Below are 19,169 nucleotides of genomic sequence, written 5' to 3' on the forward strand. Positions count from 1 at the left end.
CTTTCAATTACGAGAATAGAATGTCGGACATAGATTGCTTTTTCTTTGTCAAAATAATGTCTGATAGGCACATTTGCAACATGACATTTATTTTTAAATAAATAAAGTGATTCAACTCCCCTCTAAAAGTCTTTTTTGGCCTTAGAGCATTTTCACTTCTCACTGAACCTTGTTTGTTTTCAACAAGACAAAAAAGATTTAAGCAGCCTGAAGGACAGATTTAAGAACCTTGTAGTCACAACACACATAAATTATATTCCATGTCACATTAAGATATCTTACAAAAACACTCACAGAGAGAATTTTCTTTGAGATAACAAGATTTACAGCCTCAGCGCCCAAAATGAAGAATAAAAAAAAGATTAATTCATGTCTCTGAAAACTGTCTGCATCACTGGCAGACTCCAGGCTCTTGGACTCAGCTGGTCAGGCTCAGGTATCTGATCAGCCTGTCTGGTAGAGGTAAGCTTGTGAGAGATTTCAGTCTGTTTCTTCCCAGCTGGGTACGAATCCTCAGTCTGCATAGGTGTAGCAGTGGGCGAGGTGACACTAGAAGGACAAGGAAGATGGTCATTTGTCTTGTTTGTATGTCTGTGTGACGGAGAGAAAGTGAGAGAGATGTAAGCTAGTAAGGGATGAGGTTTGTACTCACTTGACTTCCTTTTTACAGCCAGCCATTCATCTTGACTGTCAAGCAGTTCAGTGAGCCTGGCACACAACTGAACATGACCAACATGCTCCAGCAGCAAGTCTATGATAGGTCCAGCCCAGTTACATACTGCTGATGTCGAAAGCCACTCGCAAAACTGACAACCAAAAGAACACAATACAACTTAATAAAACCTACATTACAAAGAATATAAGTATTTGAGTTAACATGAAATGCTTATTTATCCCACCTGTGTCACCCTTGGCGATGGCTCTGTGGAGGTTAAAGGAGGTATGCCAACATCATGTGCAGTATATCCATCATCACCAGCAATACTTATGTGGGATCCTGGAGAGGCTGGGTGGAGGGCACTGCCATATGCACAGGTAAAGCAGGCCAGGGGATTGCACCCATTGTCCAAAAGGCACTTGAGTAGAGGTATGTTATTCATGCAAAGTGCAATAACACCTGGGAATGTAGTGGGATAAGATGGGATATTGGCATTGATATCAGCTCCATTCTCCATCAGTAAAGAGACAGTGCTGACACTGCCCTGCCTCACAGCCATCAGTAATGGGTCGACTGGGTCCAGGCTCAGACTAGCGCCTGCTTTCAGTAGCACTTCTGCTGTCTTGGTGCCGCCACTGGCAACAGCAAAGAAGAGGGCTGTTGTGCGTCGATCAGCATACTGGATGGAGTGACTGTGAGAGAGTGTGGCATTGACATCTGCACCTGTCTTGAGCAGCACAGCTGCCACTGTGTGTCTGTTGTGCTCTGCTGCCAGGTGGAGGGGGCTGATCCAACTGTGGCGAAGCCTGGCTCGACTCGTCACTGGAACCAGCAGGGATACAATCCTGTACACAGTGTGAGGATGGAAATGACACAAAATAGATAAAAGATAAACACAAATGCACTTGTGATTCAATGATATTACACTGAAACAACAAAACTGTACTTGCACACAAATGTTATAACAAATAAATGTTTATTGCAATAAATGAGCACCTAAATACCAAACCATAATAACTTACTCATGGTGTCCATTCTGGGCAGCGATATGCAGAGGTAGCAGTCCACAGTTAGTGGCTTTGTTGGCATCTGCATTTTTAGTCAGGAGTATGGCCACTATTTCCCTGTGGCCATTTTTACTTGCCTCATACAGTGCTGTGGCACCATCACATGTCTGCATGTTCACATCAGCACCTACACAAAAGCATGCGTCCACACTTTCACTTGCTGTTAGTGGGATCAGCAACAATTACATTTCTGTGTGGAAACAGTGTGACCATACCTTTTCCAATAAGGTAACATAGCACCTTCAGCTGTCCTCTCTGAGCTGCTACAGTGAGTGGTGTGATACTGTAGATGTTGGGTGGATTGATTGTGGCCCCAGCTCTTAGGAGCATTTCACAGATTTCTGTGTTGTTCTTGGATACCGCCTCATGCAGGGCTGTCCAGCCCTGGCCACACCGCTGGTTCACAGTAGCACCATACGAAAGAACGAGGCTCACCATATCCACGTTCTCCAGTTCACAGGCTGCAGTACCAGGCATGATAGCCACAGACACAAAGTCACTATTGTTTAAATTATGTATGTTTTATATGTTTCATAATTTATTTAGTAATAATTTAGTAGTACCTTTATATAAAGGAGTTTCCTTATTTTTGCTGCTGATGTCGGGGTCAGCGCCTGCCTCCAGAAGGCACCGTGCACAAGACAAATGTTCACAAGAAACGGCAAAAAGCAGCGCTGTCTGTTCCTGTAGGGTGCGTTTGTCTACTAAACCTGGATGGGCTAGAGCAGAACATATACAAGTTACACACAAAAAAATGGTTAAGTCACATGTTGCAAATCCTAAATAGTATGTTTTCTTTGCCATGCAGTCACATAGACTCAATCTGTTTTTCGCTCAACATAGGCACTGCGCTCCGGCTGAGAGACCCAGAGTGAAGCTTTCAGTGTTTACCGTTAAGTAGTGTCTTCATGCAGTCGGGCTCTCCACAATAGGCAGCATTATGCAAAGGTGTCCATCCATCTTTGTTCTCCCTCATCAGGCTGTGTGGAGCAGATGCTGCCAGATCTCTGACAGCCTTTACATCCCCTCTCCTAATGGCAGAGACTACTGGATCATCATCCCTTAAAAACAGTATAATTAATGCAGACATATTTAAATGCACTTTGAAGGCATCAACGGGCAGTTTATGCTGACTGAAGGCAATAGTATCAAGGAATGCAGCCTTGGGAGTATAGATCAGTATAGACCAATATAGATAATTACGCTGGTAGGCTATTTATAAGCTGAATTTTGTTTGGTCCAACGTTTAAGACAATTGACTGGGCTCACAGTCAGATCAAATGCTTTTTATCCTCCACATTATTTCCGATACATTGACACAGGAGACCCCATGCACGGGCTATGTAGTAAAATCTCCCCGAGTCAAAGGCAACAAAAGACTCACTCCGCCGCTGACGTTACGTCGCTCTGCCTGTGACGCCTCCTCCTGTCGCCAGGCGCTCTCGTTACAACGGTATTACTCTTACTCCCGGTATTGCGAAATTGCGATAAATAGTCGGAATAGCTGAATTTCGTCATGATTGGTGGTGCTGCTCACTGAGGTATTGACTGTGTATATGTATAGTGCTGCAGGGGTGGCGGGGCAGCACGGCCGGGCGGGGGGCTCAGCTGTGCGCTCTCAGATTATTTTGGGACTGTATTGTCAGGCAGGAGGGTGGCCGGTCTATCCATATATGTCAAGAGACACCGGCATCCAGAGATAAGGCAAACAGCATTCAAGATTATGGAGCGCAGGCCCAGCTGTCTTTCGTTGCGTCTAGCCTGTAAATTTAATCCGAAAGGACTGAAAGACTACGTTATGGGGAACAAATAGCCATAAATAAATACATTAATTAAATAAATGACTAACTGAATGAATGTAGTCATCCTATACGAAATGTTTTAAAAGATTCCTATTATACAAATACATACAATTATGAAATGCAAATATGACAGAAAAATGCAAATAATTGAGTCATAAAGATGGCGCTAAGTAGCCCACTTCTGTAAGGTCACCGTTCATGACAAGAGTCAACCACACTATGTATCTGTTGGATTAGGGCTGTACACATCTCATATTGATTTTGGCCTAAGGGAAACACTGTAATTCAGATCAATAGTCTGAATTTACCACTTAGGCTATAGCTCACTACATACTGAATGAGTACCCTACTGCAAACCTAGATGTAGGAGAGGTGTAAGTGGCCTACAGGCCTCCTGAGAGGACAACTAGATTAACCCTAACTGGCCAGGGGGACTGCCCTTCCTGGTGTGTGTCTGCATGGCAACAGTTTCACCAAAAAAGTCATAATTTTATTCATCTTGCCTCAAAAAACTTAAGTGTGAGTCACTTCATTTAAATGTAATCTTCAACCCTCTCCCCACTGGCTTCTTACAAGTGTTCAAAACAAACCTTATCAGTGTGTTGTGCCAAATGTAAGGTTCAAATTTTCTGGTATTTAAGCCAAACAGCAGACATTCCTGCACATTTGAGTCAAAATGTATCAACAAATGTCTTCAAAGTTTTTCCATCTTTTTTCAACAATGTGTGAAGAGTTAGCCTATTACATGTTTAATAAATGTATGATTTCTATATTAAGCTGTAAAACCTAACATACATGTCTTTTGTCTTTTAATAAATAGTAGTGTGAAGGAAAAGGCTGTGCTTCAACAGTGGCATTCACTAGAAGGAGTGCTGAACACAAAGATATCAAATAAAACAATTAAAACAAGCAAAAAAATAGCATTTTTCTTTTGTGATATGCATGAGTAGTTTTTCCTTTTTGACTAAAAAGTTGAAGAATGGTTCAGACATTTAAAAGAAATAAAGCTGAGAAAATCTATGAATTTAGCTGCAAATGCGAAATCAATCCTAGTATTAGCTCAAAACCGTGAAAATCTGCACACATTAAAAAAAAAATCTATTTTTTTAATATATAATTTTTTTTTTTTTTGGGACATGTTAGGCACTCCATACTTGGTGGCGCTAGTGAGCAAGCTATGTGGGTATATATTGATTCAAACACCTGGGATTTTTTTTTTTTTTTTTTTTTTTTTTTTATTTCTCATTGTTCTCATCTCATTGTTTTCTCACATTCCTTAGAGGGAGTGAGAGAGAGAGAAACACTGATCAAATTTAATGTATTTTGTAGACAGATTCCCTGAATTCCCTGTTTTCAAACAAAAACAAAAACAAAAACAAGCTCTGATCCTGGTCAAGCACATGTCTCAGTATGAGAAGTGCATACATATCATTATGCTGAGCAATGACCATGACATGTCTTGATTTTAATCATGCAATCTATAAAAATGTACTAATGAGTAAACCACACCTTGCAACAATATAGAGTGGCTGACTTCAAATTTGCGTCAGAGAAATGCTTAAATTCACTCAGGGATTGTTTTACACTAAAATGCTCTATTTCCACAAACGGTTCTTGTGCATGCTGTATATACTGGTTACAAGACATGCTTTATGGAAAAGGAGACTCTTGAAAACCTAATGCTTCAAACAAAGTATTATCACCAAATATCATCAGCCTGAATAATGTGGTGTTTGCTCACCTGAACAGGTTTACTGTCATGTTGGCTGAGGGTGGGAGACTCTGGCAGTGAGTGGCAGGCCTGTCTTTAATGCCAGGATTCAGTCTTTGGTGTAGTGTCATGGATCTGCTGGCTGAGAGCATCACAGAGGGAGATCTGTAGCCACATCCAAGCACCCAGACATTCGGGAGTGTGTTGCTGTTGTCCTCATAGCCCAGTGACAAGACTGATGATTTGGCAAACAAGGACCTAAAAAAAAAAAAAAACAAAAAAAAACGCAAGAACTAAAATACATCACTTGTCATATCAGTAAGCACAAAGCATCAGAAATTGTTTTAAAAGGGCCCAAAATAAAGAAAAATGTCTCAGAGGACGGAGCATACTGCACACACACAGTCATATGATTTAGGGACCTGGCTGATTTAGAAGAACTGAAAGCTGCACTGCCAGACAACAGAGAGCAGCTACTCCAGCAATGAGAATAGATGCCTTTTAAGGGCATGTTCAACTTTGTTTGGTTCCACTTGACTCTGCAGCTCAAAAGGCTGCACTGATGTGAGCTCTTGTGCAGTGTTATTGTGAGTAATGCAGTACGATAGTGTTACAGTTACACAGAACTTGAGTTAGAGTTTCACTGTTATATACTTTTATTCACCTATGACTCATGTCATTGAAATATTCACGAAAAAACTTTTTTTTTTTTTTTTTTAAAAGATGAAATGTACACACATATAGGAGTGACAGACAAAACCTAAGATAATAAATGAGTTGACACAGCAGCTATTGTTTGGTTTGAAATTCTGCTTTAGCCATACTATTTCTGTCTAAGAAGCATGCTGATGTAGCGATGGGAAGTAGCACAGTAGTATACTAGCAAAGCTTGGCAGAGCTAAATCTACAGATTGATATTTTTGTAGTTCTATATATAAATGACTTCAACTCACCTGTGCCTGCTTGTTCTATTTCAGAGAAATGTTTCTCATCCCCACAGACCAAAGTAGCTTTAACGCAGTTTAATGTTTTTATACAGCTTGATGAGATGAAAAATGCTGTCTTATACTCTTCTGTCATAAAAGGTCTTCACATTTAATGATAATAATGATCGCTTGACAATATCCAACAGTCATACAGGCTGTGATCTTGCTTGAAAATGCAACAAGACTGCTTTTAGAGTTGACGGTGGTTTCACATTTGCTTCCTTGGAAGTGCTTAAGGAAAGTGTCTTGTGCATGTAAATTGGCGATGAGTCTGTGCTTGCTATGTGCACCACACAACAATGAACGGGTGTTCGGAGTTTGCCTGACAAGAACAAGTCCTTCAACATACCTCTCTACAGCCGCAGGAACTAGCCTTCACACTCTGCGAAGCTCTTACCAAATTTGTGAGCATCACAACATCAGCGACTGACAGCTAAAACAAACTGTAACCTGCCCTGAAAGGGGGATTTGATCATTTGATGCCAATGTCAGAAAGGTTCATGAGGCACTGGTAAAATTATTTATTTATCATCAGGTTATAAAGATGTTTACTTACAGCTACTATTTTGTATTTCCAGTTCAATCACAGGAATGTAGAATTATTGTTAAATAAAAGTGAAATATATGAAATAACTTGATGAAATGTAGCAACTTGGCAGAGAGCCATTAATTTACATTTATTTCAACACAAGACTAATCCATCACAGTGAGCATGCTGCTCAGGTTAATGTCTTTACTTAATTTTGCAACTTTATCACTGCACTGAAAAAGTGAGTTAAATGCCTACTTTGATTTGAAAAGTCTACATGTCCTCTGGTGCGTTCACATGCTGGTGGGAATCTCCAACATCAGCTGCCAAACAGCGTTGTACCAGCTTGGCTAAAAGTGAATGGAATGCAGTGCAATGACACTCAGTGACTGATTTGAAAGTATAATTAATTTCTGTTTGTGGACGAATTTGTTATTTTTAGAGTGTTGCTCAAATAAAAAACTGATACGTGAATCAACCCTTTGCAAGCTGGAGTGCTCATGATAACGTCTCTGGCCCACAACTGGTGGAATTACGTGAAAAGAATGTGCTTGCTCTGTGGGACAGAAAACAAAGTTTTGCAATACCTTACTCAGATTTCTTGATATAGCCGTGGTTCTTTGTCCGCTGTTTTCAACAAAGATTCTACTTAGGAGATTCATTCAGTGATAAAAAAAAAAAGTTGACATCAATCCTTACTCATGCACTCCCCTGCTTCAGGTAGAAACTGCACAAGCATGTACCTCTTACCAGATATCTGGCACCACATCTGATATAGACCTGATGTTAAAAAAAAAAGAAGTAACATTTGACCTTCTTTGCATATAACTTAAATAACTTAAATATTATGAACATAAGATATCTACAGCCGTACACCTACCCAGCATCAAAAGTAGAATTGCAGAATAAACCCTTATGGACTATGGTTTTCCATTGATGTTGACTTTAAAGCTTAGCATGAAAATGGAAGTTCATAAGGGCATGGTGTAAAGCTGTGAGATGAGGCTAATGAACCCATATCACCTGACATTGTTTATATTATCAAATCCAAATGCAGTGAACTGTGAGAACTGTATAAAATCTACATGGTTGTGTCTGCATAAAGGCACCTCCTCCCCGCAACTTAACAGTCTGCATAAAAACCTTCATGGGCTTTATCTTTTGGCAAAGGTCGGCTCTAACCCCTGTTGGACTTTGTAGGAGCGCAAAGTCAGCAAGTTTAGATTTATACATTCAGCAGCTGAGACCAGACTCTGGTTCGCTGCACAACCTCGTTTCTGGTTCCTGGAAACAGTGACAGAGTGAGTGGTCTTGGTTTTTTCCTCCTCTCAGGTTTCTATAGATCTCATCTCTATGCTTCGCACTCTGTCAATGACATAGAACGCCTCCCTGGAAGTTGCTATGACAACGAAGAAACGATCCCGTGCATTCCCTGCTGCCTAGCCTCTGGTTCCCAGGCAACAGTAACACAATTCCAGGAAAACACCCGGAAAGACCCTTGTCGTCTTTTTGAGTCGTCTGAATGTGGAAGTTATAACCAAGCTGTGAATAATTTTCAGGAGTTGAACGCTGCTGTTTACTTTTCAGGACACTTGGAAAATAAAGTTGCCAACCGAGAAGCATGGAGAATGTTACTCTTCCTTTCTTAAATAAACACGACCCTCGTCTAAAGCTGACCATGGAGAATAGAGTGAAAAACATTTTTGTAACGCAGTTGGAGGACACCAGGTAGGCCTGTGCTTTTTTTTATACACTGGATGATATCTTTATATGTAGACCAACATAGCCTCATCCAAATTCCTTCAGCTGGTTTTGACAACTTAGTCTAGTTTTACTTCAGTTTAATAACTTTCAGTCCTGCAATTTGACAATGCATTATTGTCACTAACAAACAATTTTCTACTCAAATATAGAAGGGAAGAAAATGTCAATCATATCCCTGTTATAACAGAGGTAAGAGAGTGAATAACAACTGTTACTCCATGATAAAAGTTTGGCTATCAACTTGTTCTTGGTCTTAATATATCAGCATGTTGTGACTTGTGACATTTTAAATGCCTTTGGTACGCAGGAGGTGTTTAGGTTTTCATGCAGCTGAATAGTTATTTTATACCTAGACTGCAAGCAGAATCCTAGAGGCAGGAGTGGACACCTTGCAAAAGACCCTGGTCCTGAAGAAGCAGATCGAGTTGGACGGGGTTGACAGCCGACTAGCACGGACACGACAAGAGTTTAAGGGCCACATACAGGCCCTGGCTCAGAGAAGGTCTAAACTGGAAATAAAACAACAGGAGGTGAGCTGCACACATCACCCTCAATGTATATTCAAGCAGACATTGCTATTCTGTGATCAGTAATTAAGAAGAAAGCACAGAAAACAGCACTGGCTTAGAAAACAAAGTGAATAAAGCATCCTTGTGGTGTAGATTTCAGTCACTGATGTTACCTGATATGTATGTAAGTCACTGTTTTGATTCAGATGCCCTTGGGGTTTGTATTTTTATCCAGACCAAAGAGAAAGCGAAGAAATTTGAGAAGTTTGTTAATGACAACGAAGTGAAGCGATGTCGGGCTCTGAAGAAGTATCAGGTCACACGGGAACAGAACATTTTGAAGCAGAGAGAGATAGAAGATCTGACAGAGATGCTGAAAAAACTTCAAATCAGGTGAGACGTATAAACTTAGCCTTCATATGAAGACATTGTTTTTTTGGTCACTTCACCCTAGCCTGACCATATCTTACTGTACAGGCATAAAGATTTAAAGGAGAGAGTGGCAAAATACAAAATCTATGAAGCCTACCTGATGGAAATACTGGATTATCTCCCCGAGAGTAAGTTCATTCTGAGTTTTAACTCATTCTATGAATGAAACTCTATATGAGCCTGTCCTGATCGTTGGGCCTGCTCATCTTAATCACTTAACTACACTGCATATGAACAGTAACAAACTGCATAATTTCTTTCAGATTACCTTGAGCATAGTTCAGATTCTTTAGTTATGCCTATCATTCGGCGCCACAAGACTCTGTCCACCACCCACCGGAACCTGGTGCAGCGTGTGGAGCAGCTGGTGGCAGAGCTGGAGCAGGGCCAGCGACAACTGGAGACTCTGAAGCAGGAGCACAACACAAACAAGCTGGTCAGACAGCCAGACACAAAGACATTCAGTGCTTCAATGCTTTTTACAATGGATAATGACTGGATGAGTGACTCTGATCCACGATCAACAGTTTACTACATTTTTTAAATCTTTCTATGACAGATTACCAACAAAGAACTGTCTGAACGCCAAATTCAGTGGGACAGACTCAGTGAAAAGAACAAGCAGAAGGAGATGAACCTGCTGATGGATCAAGGCCAGTCCAGGCGGCAGGTATGGTTTAAAGAATTTAACTTCAAAATGGCTTGAGCTAATTTGCAGATTTAGGTATTGGATAGAAATATTCTCAAACATGTCATTACCATTCAGACTGAAGAACTTGGAAGCTTGCTTATTGCTATCAGAAACCTTGGGCAGCTGTGCCATTTACAAACCTATGGACCTCTAGAAGACATGAACCTATTGATGATGATGGACATGGTGAAGGTAATATTTTCAGGGACTGGTTGGTTTTACCAACATTTAAATAATTCACATCCCTATGCCTGACTCTTAATTAGCCCTCTCTGCAATTCCAGGAATACATTCTGGACAAGGCAGACACAGAAAAGAGAGCAAAAACACTGATGGAATCTGGTTCTGCAGTGACAAGTGGGACAGATTTAGCAGACATAAAAGAGAGTGGATCATCGAAAAACATCAACAGTAAAACACAACTCAAAAGTTCAAGTAAAGTCAGTCGGAAGCGGGAAGAGTGAGACATCTACTTCATACTCAACGTTTTCAACTGCTACTTTTGTTGCTTTTAAATAGAGGCACAGTGTTGTATAAAGACTAAATCTCTGTTTCTCTATACACACATATGTGTATATGTATGTTATGTATATATATATGCTTTTCCCCCTCCACCGTTCATGTAAATGTTTAATATACAAATGTTATTACATTGTCCTTTGTATTACTGTACATGTCACATCAGTTCTTAATGATAGTATGATGCTTTGGCAACATAAGAAATCATGCGAAATAAAGCCATTCTGATTCTGATACAATGTATCGGCTCATGTCTGTTCCATTCTAATGACACAATCAGTTCATGTCTGCCCTACTCTGTTTATTCCAGGACCAACTTAAAGACTTCCCTGCACTACCGGACCAAGAAAGATGAAACTTCTTTTGGCAGAGCAGAGGCACACTACTGACACTGCTGTAAACTTTATATATCAGCGTCAAAGCTCCAGCACAAAAGTACATGAAGCAACGAAGCAATGCCTTAAATGCAACAAATCTGTGTGGCATTCTACTACTGCAATTCTACTACTACACTGTACAAATAACACACAAAAAAGATTTTCCCAACAAAAACCTGCATCACATGTTTAGGACAGCAAACGTGAAACCTGTAATCAACTAAGAATATGTTGCCTATTGTGTAATATCGGTTGTGGGCATCAAAACAGTCATTAAGCCTGTTTATAGTCCTTTAACAAAACGCCGTGGGTTTAAATTAACCAGTTTAAATGAACTGTAACACTGTAGGTCTCGCTTGCACAAACGAACACACAGTTATTAGTCGATAGTATGACTAGTAAGCCCATGAACTTTGACTAAAGCAGCAAAACTAACCTACGTTCAACCTTCTAGGTTCAACCGTCTTGCTGACCGCTGTCACTAAAGTCTTAATTGTTGCTCTGAAACTGTCATCCAGCTGCACTTGTCTGGTCTGTGAGGCTAGTGTCATTACTGCAAATTTCTGCATGTTTAAAGGTGCCGTCTTCAGGTCAGGAGACATCCCAGTCATGTCATTTGCATGTTAGTAGATTTTTAAAAAATAACAGGCAAAGTCAGTGTTTACATGCGCGAGGCTATGCTAGTAATGCGTGCAGACAAAACTGGCCACGCGCCGTACTGGCCCTTTAAGACAGGCACGTGGCCATTACAAAATATCCGGTTGTCAGAAAATTAAACAACGCTGGAATGTTTTGAAACAAAGCAACATTAACGTTCATGTGGCCCACCGTGTAGATTGTAATTACTTTTTGTTAGGTTGTTACCTCAGCCTTAGCCTGTTGTGGGCCTGAAGCATGTCTTGGAAAAGTCCAGAATAAGTCAGCGAAACGCTTGTGAGTATGTCATGTCAGTGTGGTGGGCTATGTCAGCGACAAAACTGAAAGCGTTATCTCGCCAGTTCTAATGGTGGTTTCTCGGCAGATGGAGGCGTCCCGGCTTGTTTCCTGCAGAGAAGACATTTCTTCGCTATTTCCTGAGCAGACGCCGGGTGCTAAATATAATGTAGGCTATTAAGCGGGGATGTAGCTCTGTGTCTATGGTACATACATGCTGCAGGTGGTCATATAGTCATCCCATTTAACTCAGCGGGACGGGTGCACAGTAATCATACTTGTTGTTGTTTGTCAGGATTTAAGCAGACAGTTTTCGGCCGTGAGAAAAGTCCGTGGTGATGGAAACTGCTTCTACAGAGCCTTCTGCTTTGCACACTTGGAATCGATCGTGCGAAACGCCAAGGCTTTGCGGAGGTCAGTCATCCCCATTACTGCCGTTAGCCCCACCTACAGTGACTTGTCAGATGGGTCTTGATGAAGCGCTGCAGTGGAAGAGATAATAAGGTTGCCTTGTTTACTGGTTTCCATTTCAGATTCAAGGACGCTATCGTGAAGAGTGGGACAGATGTAACTTGTGCGGGATTTGATGAAAGCTCCTTCAAAGATCATCTGAAAACAGTGAATAAACATTATTTCCTATTCAAAACACACAATTATAAAAAGTGTAACCACGTAGGTCAATTAAGAATAACGTCCTTTAAGGTTAATCAGACATGAGCAGGACATTTTGAAATAAATAAATGTGACAAACGAGAGAAGAGGCTACTCAAGACATGCAGTGGTACAAAATCGGCCCAACTTAGTTACAGAAGCACAAAGACATAATGAAAACAATTTACTAATGAGGCATAAACAACACTTAATAATCTAGGAACTAACAGATAAACTATGGTATGTGTAAACACCATCATTCCAAATTAGGCCATCAGAGTTCTCTATAAGTCCCTCATCTTGGGCTGTCCCCACAAAAGTAATATGTTTTGATGCACCACATGTCAAGTTAAAAGCACAGGACAAAGGAGGCTGTCATAATGTACAGGTCAATTAAATATTTCTCTGAGACAGAAATGAGGTGTGCCCCATAGGAACTGCACAGGACATATCTGAGCACTCAACAGGATGTGGTGTGAAGATCATGTACAGTAAGCTGAAAGTGATAAACATGTTTTAATCACATCAAGGTAAATCAGTAGGATTTTTCTAATTGAGTATAAGTGATTTGATACCGATGGCCACTTTATGGATATAAAAAGATGTAAGCCTATGTCCTGTGCAAAACAGTGCTGGCAACCCTGATGGCAAAATGGCACATATCTAGCTTCTTAAGGTCACCATTTCATGCCTCATAGACTAAATCTGTATGTACAGCATATATACAGTGGTGAGTAGTGTGGGTGTAATTATCATTTTAGGGTGTTCTAAAACCAAAAAAGGACAACCGAGGTTGAAAAAGAGCTTACAAATATGTGTATGAGGTCTTACATTAAGATCTCAGAAGGAGCAAAGAATGAAAACTAAAATGCTTAAGTGTGTGTGTTCTCTTTAAGTTCCTAGATGTTGTGGAACAAATCCAGGGTGATGACCAGGACATGCTGCTCAGGCTCTTCAACGAACAGACTACCTCTGACAGTGTGGTGCAGTATCTCAGGCTGCTCACCTCAGCTCACCTGCAAAACCATGCAGACTTTTTCTGCAACTTTGTAGAGGCACCAAATCTGCAAGTCTACTGCAAACAAGTTAGTATCAATGTGTTGCTGCCCTCTAGTGACAGAAAAGCAGAGCATCTGTCACCCCTGTTGGCATTTTCAGACAACTGGTCTGGAAGGTGCTGTGTTGTTTTATGACTACTAGGCTAAATAATGCAAATATTGTTTTTATTCAGGAAGTTGAGACCATGGCGATGGAGTGTGATCATGTGGATATCCTGGCTCTGTCGCAGGCCCTGGATGTTAGCATCCATATAGTTTCCATGGAGGGTGATGAACAGTGCTTGGCTCACCACATCATTCCAGAGGGTGCTCAACCCACCCTGCACCTCCTCTACCAAAATGCACACTATGACATTCTCTATCCTCATCCCGACCAACGATCCACTAGGGCTGCGCTCACCTCAGGATTACTGCCGAGCAGTTGATGAAATGCCAAATGAGTTTTAATGAAGGTTGATAAAAATAGCTCTTTATAAAGACCATGCAGTGTTTCAACATCAGGCAAAGTAAGTTTGAACTGCCAAAAAAATATCCAAAGACTTTGATATTTTTAAATGATTTTATGTGAAAACATTGTACTATTAATTAAAAAATTGTGTCACATATTGCCTTATTTAATACAGATTTACTCAACATGTCACTTGTGCTGCTGTTTTTTCTTGTGCCTCTGTTTCTGTTTTTCCCTCTGTGCTGAGACACTGGTCAGGGCACTTTCCACCCCTGCAAGAGGCATCTGCGGCAGGGAGAGCTTTCCCATCTGGGTAGGGTACTTGGTCTTTATCACATTCTTGAACACAGGCTGGGAGATCAAATGCTTCAAATGCTTCTTCATCCCTTTTACCATCTTCTGTTGTTGTTGGTCGCCTTCCTCGTCCCTTGCTCTGCCTGAGAACATAGATGGCATGATCAGTCTTATGTATTTTAGCGTGTAAGAGGTTGTTACTGCTGGGGCTAAAGGTGGTCTTACCAAGGAGAAGATCATCATCCACGTCCACTTCTAGGGCTTCTGCTGCTTGTCTGATCCAGGCGTTGTGCTGCTTTTCCCTGCTGTTATGGAACTCGACCTTCTCAATCTTCCTGGCCAAGTTTACCCGCTCCTGAGAAGGTAGAAATTAATATTATATTCATTTAAGGGAGAAAAAACATGTAATGGCAAATTAAGACAAGATTCAATCTTGATGGATCTCACCTTAATGGCTTCCATGCATTTGGTCTGTACAGGGAACATGGGAAGCTCCTCATCCTTACCAAGAGTCCTGTAGATTTTTTTTAAGTTCATCATGTCATCAGGACTGACTAAGAGCAAGCTGAGACCCTCTTTGGTGGCTCTCGCAGTTCGGCCGCTCCTGTGGACATAGGTCTCAGATGTCCTTGGAACCTGGAATTCAAAGTAGGAAGTTCTTGTAAATATAGGGGCTTTTTATGCAAGCTGCACTTTTAACAATCTTAGGGCTTTATAGCATCTAGAACAGCTGCTCTAACACTTCTGTAGGGAGCCAGAACTATGCAAAGCAGTAGACCGCATATAATCCCAGTCTGTTTTTAGCATACTGCATAAACTTGAATGCCAATAAGTAAATCAATTTGAAGTGTCTGAGTGAAAAATTTACTTCATACTGTGTTCCATATTCTTGGAACTCAAAGGTGTGGTTTAAAGCCTCTCTACTTTCATGATAAACATAAAAAAAAAATCCAAAAGAAATGAAAGACTGTCAGTCAGTAACCAAAATTTTGCTCATCAACTTCACAGTAAAATATCTCAGTTCCTCAGTTTTATGGCACTAGACTTTTGTGCACATTTGGAATAGCATTTGGACCTTTCATTGTGTCTTCACATTTATAATCTTGGTAACGTAATGAAAAGTACTTGATGAATGTCATTGAATTAGCTAGTTGTCAGATGGTCAATACAAGGGACAGTTGCTGAAATGCCTACCTGGTAGTGAATAACATGTTGGACATTGGGGATATCTAGTCCTCTTGCTGCCACATCAGTTGTCAGTAGAACACAACTGTAAACAGTAAAGAAGTTCAATTGTCAGTGCAGTCCAACACTATAAAGATGAGTATTTTGGAAAAAGATTACATGGCTATATTAAAACATGTAATGACTCAAGATTTTCCAGACCTGCTGTGTGACAAAAATGTTTGATTTTGTGTTTTTTCCTTCTGTGCTTTCCTGGGGAAAAGCACAGGACCACCCATCTCCTTTCTAATAAAAAACCTCCACTAGTGGGTGGTTGATTGTAGTATACAAACAATGAGAAGAGTCATAGTCATGGTAGGAGTCAAAGTCAATTAAGTGCCCTGTTGTGCTTGAACACCTTGGGAACATTTTATAATTCTTAAAAAATATTCCAGCAAATATTGCAGGATATTGTTGAACCTTCATTAAACATTGTGATTGCGAAACTATCAATTTCTGGAGAGACTGACGATGACCAGTTTATTTTATTGGGATATCCATTGGCTACAGTGAAAACAGCCACTATTCTTCCTGTAGTCCACATGCAAATTTGCACTTGATCAGTAACAGAAGTGTCTGGGGTCAAACTACATATGAAGAGCCTTCATGAATGCTAAATAAAACCCTGCACTTAATATTTGTTTAATTACAGGTATATGATGACCATTTAAATCCGAGGCAAACATTTCCAGACTGCAGCTGCACGACTGTGTGTATGACTCACCTTTCCCTCTCAGCAAACCTCTCCAGGTTTTTTAGCCGCTGTTTCTGGTGCATGTTGGCATGAAGAGGCAGTGGAGTACAGTCCAGGATAACCAGCAGAGAGTTCAGCCTCTTGATACAGTCTATACTGTTAGCGAACACCATGGTGCGCCCAGGGTACTGGAGCAAGAAGTAATAGAGGAAGAAGTCCTTCTCGTCCTTTTCACAGTGGATCTTTGTCTCGGTCAGGGTCTCCACAGTTGCCTCCTTCCGGGTTAGGTCAATGACTTTGGGTTTGGACTTCATCCCTACTTTCTCCATGAGAATTTCCAACTTGCTCCTCTGGTCCAAATTCTTCTTTTTTTGCAAGAGGCGGGTGGGTAAGCTGTGGGCCATGGTCAAGGTGGCGGAGAACACAAATATTTGCCTCATGGGATTGAAGTGAATGGTGTTGAGCATCTCCAGCAGACTCTCCAGCTCCGCAAAGTGACCTCTTTCTACCATGCGATCTGCTTCGTCAATGACAAGGCACCTGTAGAGTAACAAAACCACATGCAAAGCTGTAATTTTCAGAAACTGTTTGCTTGAAAATGAACAGTGAAGTGAATCGTGATTTACTTGAGCTGTCTCAGGTTCAGCAGATGCGGGTGCCTCTCCTTGATCAAGTCCCACAGGCGTCCTGGAGTGGCAATAATGATCTCTGGCCGGCGCTTCAGCATCCGTCTCTGTTTCTGTTGTGCCATTCCACCCACCACTATAGCTGTTCTTATATCTACAAAGAAGTTAAATGTAGCTTGACATACATACAGTAAGCCTATATGAGACTCTGAAGCCACAACATGATCTGATCAATGACTTACCAGTGAATTTTGCGACAGCATCAATATGGTGCTTGACCTGAACAGCCAGCTCCCTGGTTGGGGTCAGAACCAGCCCAAGCAGAGGCTGACTCTTAGCAGCGGCAGATGTTTCTACTCCGTCAGCAGCTGTATCAAAGTCAAACTCGGTATTTTCAATCACTTTTACACATCCAAGCCTTTGATCGTCATCCTCGCTGGCATCTTCGTCATCCGTGTCAACTTGGTGTTCATCTGTAACACCTTCACCTTCTGCTTCCTCAGTCTCTCTTTCTCCATTATCTTCCTTTGAAGACTCGTTCACATCTGGGAGGTATAAACTCTCCACCTTTGTGATTGACTCAGTCTGGTCATCTGCATGTGTTTCAGAGCTCTTCTTCCACTCCAGGATGGTGTGGATCATGGGGATACCGAATGACAGAGTCTTACCACTTCCTGTAATTACAGCACACACATTAGCTTCGATGATAGAAAAGCGGGATGAGTTGAAAACGACAAACATTTAGACAGTGCAGGACATATTCTTGACATATACACAACTTAATCTTACCTGTCTCAGCTGCCCCCACGATATCCATGTGGTCTCTGATAGCTGAGGGTAAAGCCAGGGCTTGGATAGGGGTGGGGGAACCAAATCCCAGGCTGCTCAGTGCCTTTAACACTGGAGAGGGAACAAACAGGCCCTTCCACGCACTCACATCAGCGTTTTTCTCATCAGAACCAGACAGGGCAGCATTTGTCCAGTTCTTTGCCTGCTTTTTGGCGAGTTTTGTCACTTTGTCTTTTAAAGGTTGCTCAGGATCTGGTGATGCCCCCTGCTCTGGCTGTGCCTTGGCGGCTGTGTCTTTTTCTGCCCTCTGCTTCTTTTTCCTCATTTTCTTCTTTTTGTCATTCTTCTTTGAACTCTGTGATTGCGCCCGGGAATCCATTTCAGAAGACACGGCTGAATCTTTCGAATCATCTTTAGAGGCCAAATCCTCTCCTCTCTCCTGATCAGTCGCTGTCTCCTCACATTTCACTTCATCATCAGCGAGTTTGTCTGCTTTGGTTGATTCCTCTGCACACAACTTCTGATTTTTCTTCTTCTTCCTCTTCTTTTTTTCTGGTTTCTTAGGTGTTTCAGGTGTGCTCTCCTCCCCTTCGCCCCCCTCTGCCTCGCTTGTTTTTCGTTTCTTAGCCTTTTTCTTTTCCTTTTTGAGCTCTTTGGCAGCTTTGATTGCAGCCTTCTCGGTGTCTATCAGACGGTAATCTGTCAGCTCTTCAAAACACACCAGATCCCCCATGCCCTCCTCGGAGAAGAGGCTGGGGTCCAGCTCCACTGCTTTCCACTTGCCTCTCACATGGATGCCCCTCTTGCCTGATTTCTGCAGCCTCGATGACAGCCGCTTGTTTTTCACCTTCATGTTTTTTGTCTTCATCGTCCTACAAAACGGCATGGATACACATTACCGGGTTATGTCGGTGGTATTTTATTCAAGTTACGATCGTAAGTGGCTCCACAACATGAGCTAAAGTTAGCCACTGTGAGCCGAGGCGACCAAATCGTTAATAAAAACTAAGTGACACACCAGCGGATGTTGGTTGCGTCGATTCAAGAAGAACAATAAAAGTAACCACTAGAAAAATGGCATGTATTCTTACTTTGATCTTCGCCGGTTCTTGAAATATTGAACTGTGGTCACTACCACTACATTCACGCATGACACGAGGACGCAGCCATTACGGTTGTGATCACGTGGTTGGAGAAACTTTATTAGCACACAGCAGACAACAAGGCTGAGCAACCCTGCGTCCTGCGGGGTGAAAAGCCAAATGACACATTGCTTATTACATTATAAAGCAGCGTTATAACCTTATTAATCTCAGCAGTAATCCGCTAAACAATCTGTTTCATTCTTTTTTTAAACCTCACAGTTTGCGGTATTCCCACTTTCATTCTGTTATGAAAATGATCCTA

At 41.4% G+C, this 19,169-nt stretch overlaps 4 protein-coding genes across 6 annotated transcripts in view; 1 reads left to right on the forward strand and 3 right to left on the reverse strand.

Moving 5' to 3' along the window:
* Nucleotides 1–19,169, reverse strand: part of LOC115354312 (inositol-tetrakisphosphate 1-kinase-like) — a 578,973-nt gene that overhangs the window by 122,618 nt on the left and 437,186 nt on the right. The gene's annotated exons all lie outside the window — the stretch shown is intronic.
* LOC115354309 (ankyrin repeat and SOCS box protein 2-like) lies at nucleotides 124–12,367 on the reverse strand. 2 transcript variants are annotated; one of them, XM_030044649.1, is made up of 10 exons: nucleotides 12,257–12,367; nucleotides 9,727–9,864; nucleotides 5,269–5,496; nucleotides 2,617–2,786; nucleotides 2,289–2,444; nucleotides 1,941–2,186; nucleotides 1,681–1,852; nucleotides 900–1,503; nucleotides 653–806; nucleotides 124–549 (listed from the first exon to the last, which is right to left on the reverse strand). In XM_030044649.1, exons 2-10 carry the CDS (start codon nucleotides 9,762–9,764, stop codon nucleotides 419–421), a joined length of 1,899 nt encoding a protein of 632 aa, XP_029900509.1. In that variant the 5' UTR covers nucleotides 9,765–9,864; nucleotides 12,257–12,367; the 3' UTR covers nucleotides 124–418. The 2 variants fall into 2 exon arrangements, with proteins under 2 accessions (XP_029900509.1, XP_029900508.1); XM_030044648.1 differs by having other exon boundaries at nucleotides 12,193–12,286.
* On the forward strand, nucleotides 11,801–14,322 carry LOC115354321 (ubiquitin thioesterase OTUB2). 2 transcript variants are annotated; one of them, XM_030044667.1, is made up of 6 exons: nucleotides 11,801–11,978; nucleotides 12,067–12,147; nucleotides 12,274–12,392; nucleotides 12,512–12,596; nucleotides 13,526–13,714; nucleotides 13,861–14,322. In XM_030044667.1, exons 2-6 carry the CDS (start codon nucleotides 12,067–12,069, stop codon nucleotides 14,110–14,112), a joined length of 726 nt encoding a protein of 241 aa, XP_029900527.1. In that variant the 5' UTR covers nucleotides 11,801–11,978; the 3' UTR covers nucleotides 14,113–14,322. The 2 variants fall into 2 exon arrangements, with proteins under 2 accessions (XP_029900527.1, XP_029900526.1); XM_030044666.1 differs by lacking the exon at nucleotides 11,801–11,978 and having other exon boundaries at nucleotides 12,049–12,147.
* ddx24 (DEAD (Asp-Glu-Ala-Asp) box helicase 24) lies at nucleotides 14,234–18,985 on the reverse strand. Its single transcript, XM_030044643.1, has 9 exons — nucleotides 18,854–18,985; nucleotides 17,763–18,634; nucleotides 17,216–17,647; nucleotides 16,974–17,127; nucleotides 16,378–16,887; nucleotides 15,624–15,699; nucleotides 14,877–15,065; nucleotides 14,655–14,784; nucleotides 14,234–14,572 (listed from the first exon to the last, which is right to left on the reverse strand). Exons 2-9 carry the CDS (start codon nucleotides 18,628–18,630, stop codon nucleotides 14,325–14,327), a joined length of 2,607 nt encoding a protein of 868 aa, XP_029900503.1. The 5' UTR covers nucleotides 18,631–18,634; nucleotides 18,854–18,985; the 3' UTR covers nucleotides 14,234–14,324.

Source organism: Myripristis murdjan, chromosome 22, assembly GCF_902150065.1.
Source record: "Myripristis murdjan chromosome 22, fMyrMur1.1, whole genome shotgun sequence".
NCBI classification, from domain to species: domain Eukaryota; kingdom Metazoa; phylum Chordata; class Actinopteri; order Holocentriformes; family Holocentridae; genus Myripristis; species Myripristis murdjan.

Coding starts and splice junctions, on each gene's coding strand:
- LOC115354321 (XM_030044666.1), top strand. CDS start 12,049: ATGGTGGTTTCTCGGCAGATGGAGGCGTCCCGGCTTGTTTCCTGCAGA. Junction 12,393..12,511: donor AACGCCAAGGCTTTGCGGAG/GTCAGTCATCCC, acceptor TTTCCATTTCAG/ATTCAAGGACGCTATCGTGA. Junction 13,715..13,860: donor TGCAAGTCTACTGCAAACAA/GTTAGTATCAAT, acceptor GTTTTTATTCAG/GAAGTTGAGACCATGGCGAT.
- LOC115354309 (XM_030044648.1), bottom strand. Junction 5,497..9,726: donor GAATCTGAACTATGCTCAAG/GTAATCTGAAAG, acceptor TTTTTTTTTTAG/GTCCTTGTTTGCCAAATCAT. Junction 1,853..1,940: donor ATGTTACCTTATTGGAAAAG/GTATGGTCACAC, acceptor GCTTTTGTGTAG/GTGCTGATGTGAACATGCAG.
- ddx24 (XM_030044643.1), bottom strand. CDS start 18,630: ATGAAGACAAAAAACATGAAGGTGAAAAACAAGCGGCTGTCATCGAGG. Junction 16,888..16,973: donor CTGAACCTGAGACAGCTCAA/GTAAATCACGAT, acceptor GTTACTCTACAG/GTGCCTTGTCATTGACGAAG. Junction 14,573..14,654: donor GGATGATGATCTTCTCCTTG/GTAAGACCACCT, acceptor CTATGTTCTCAG/GCAGAGCAAGGGACGAGGAA.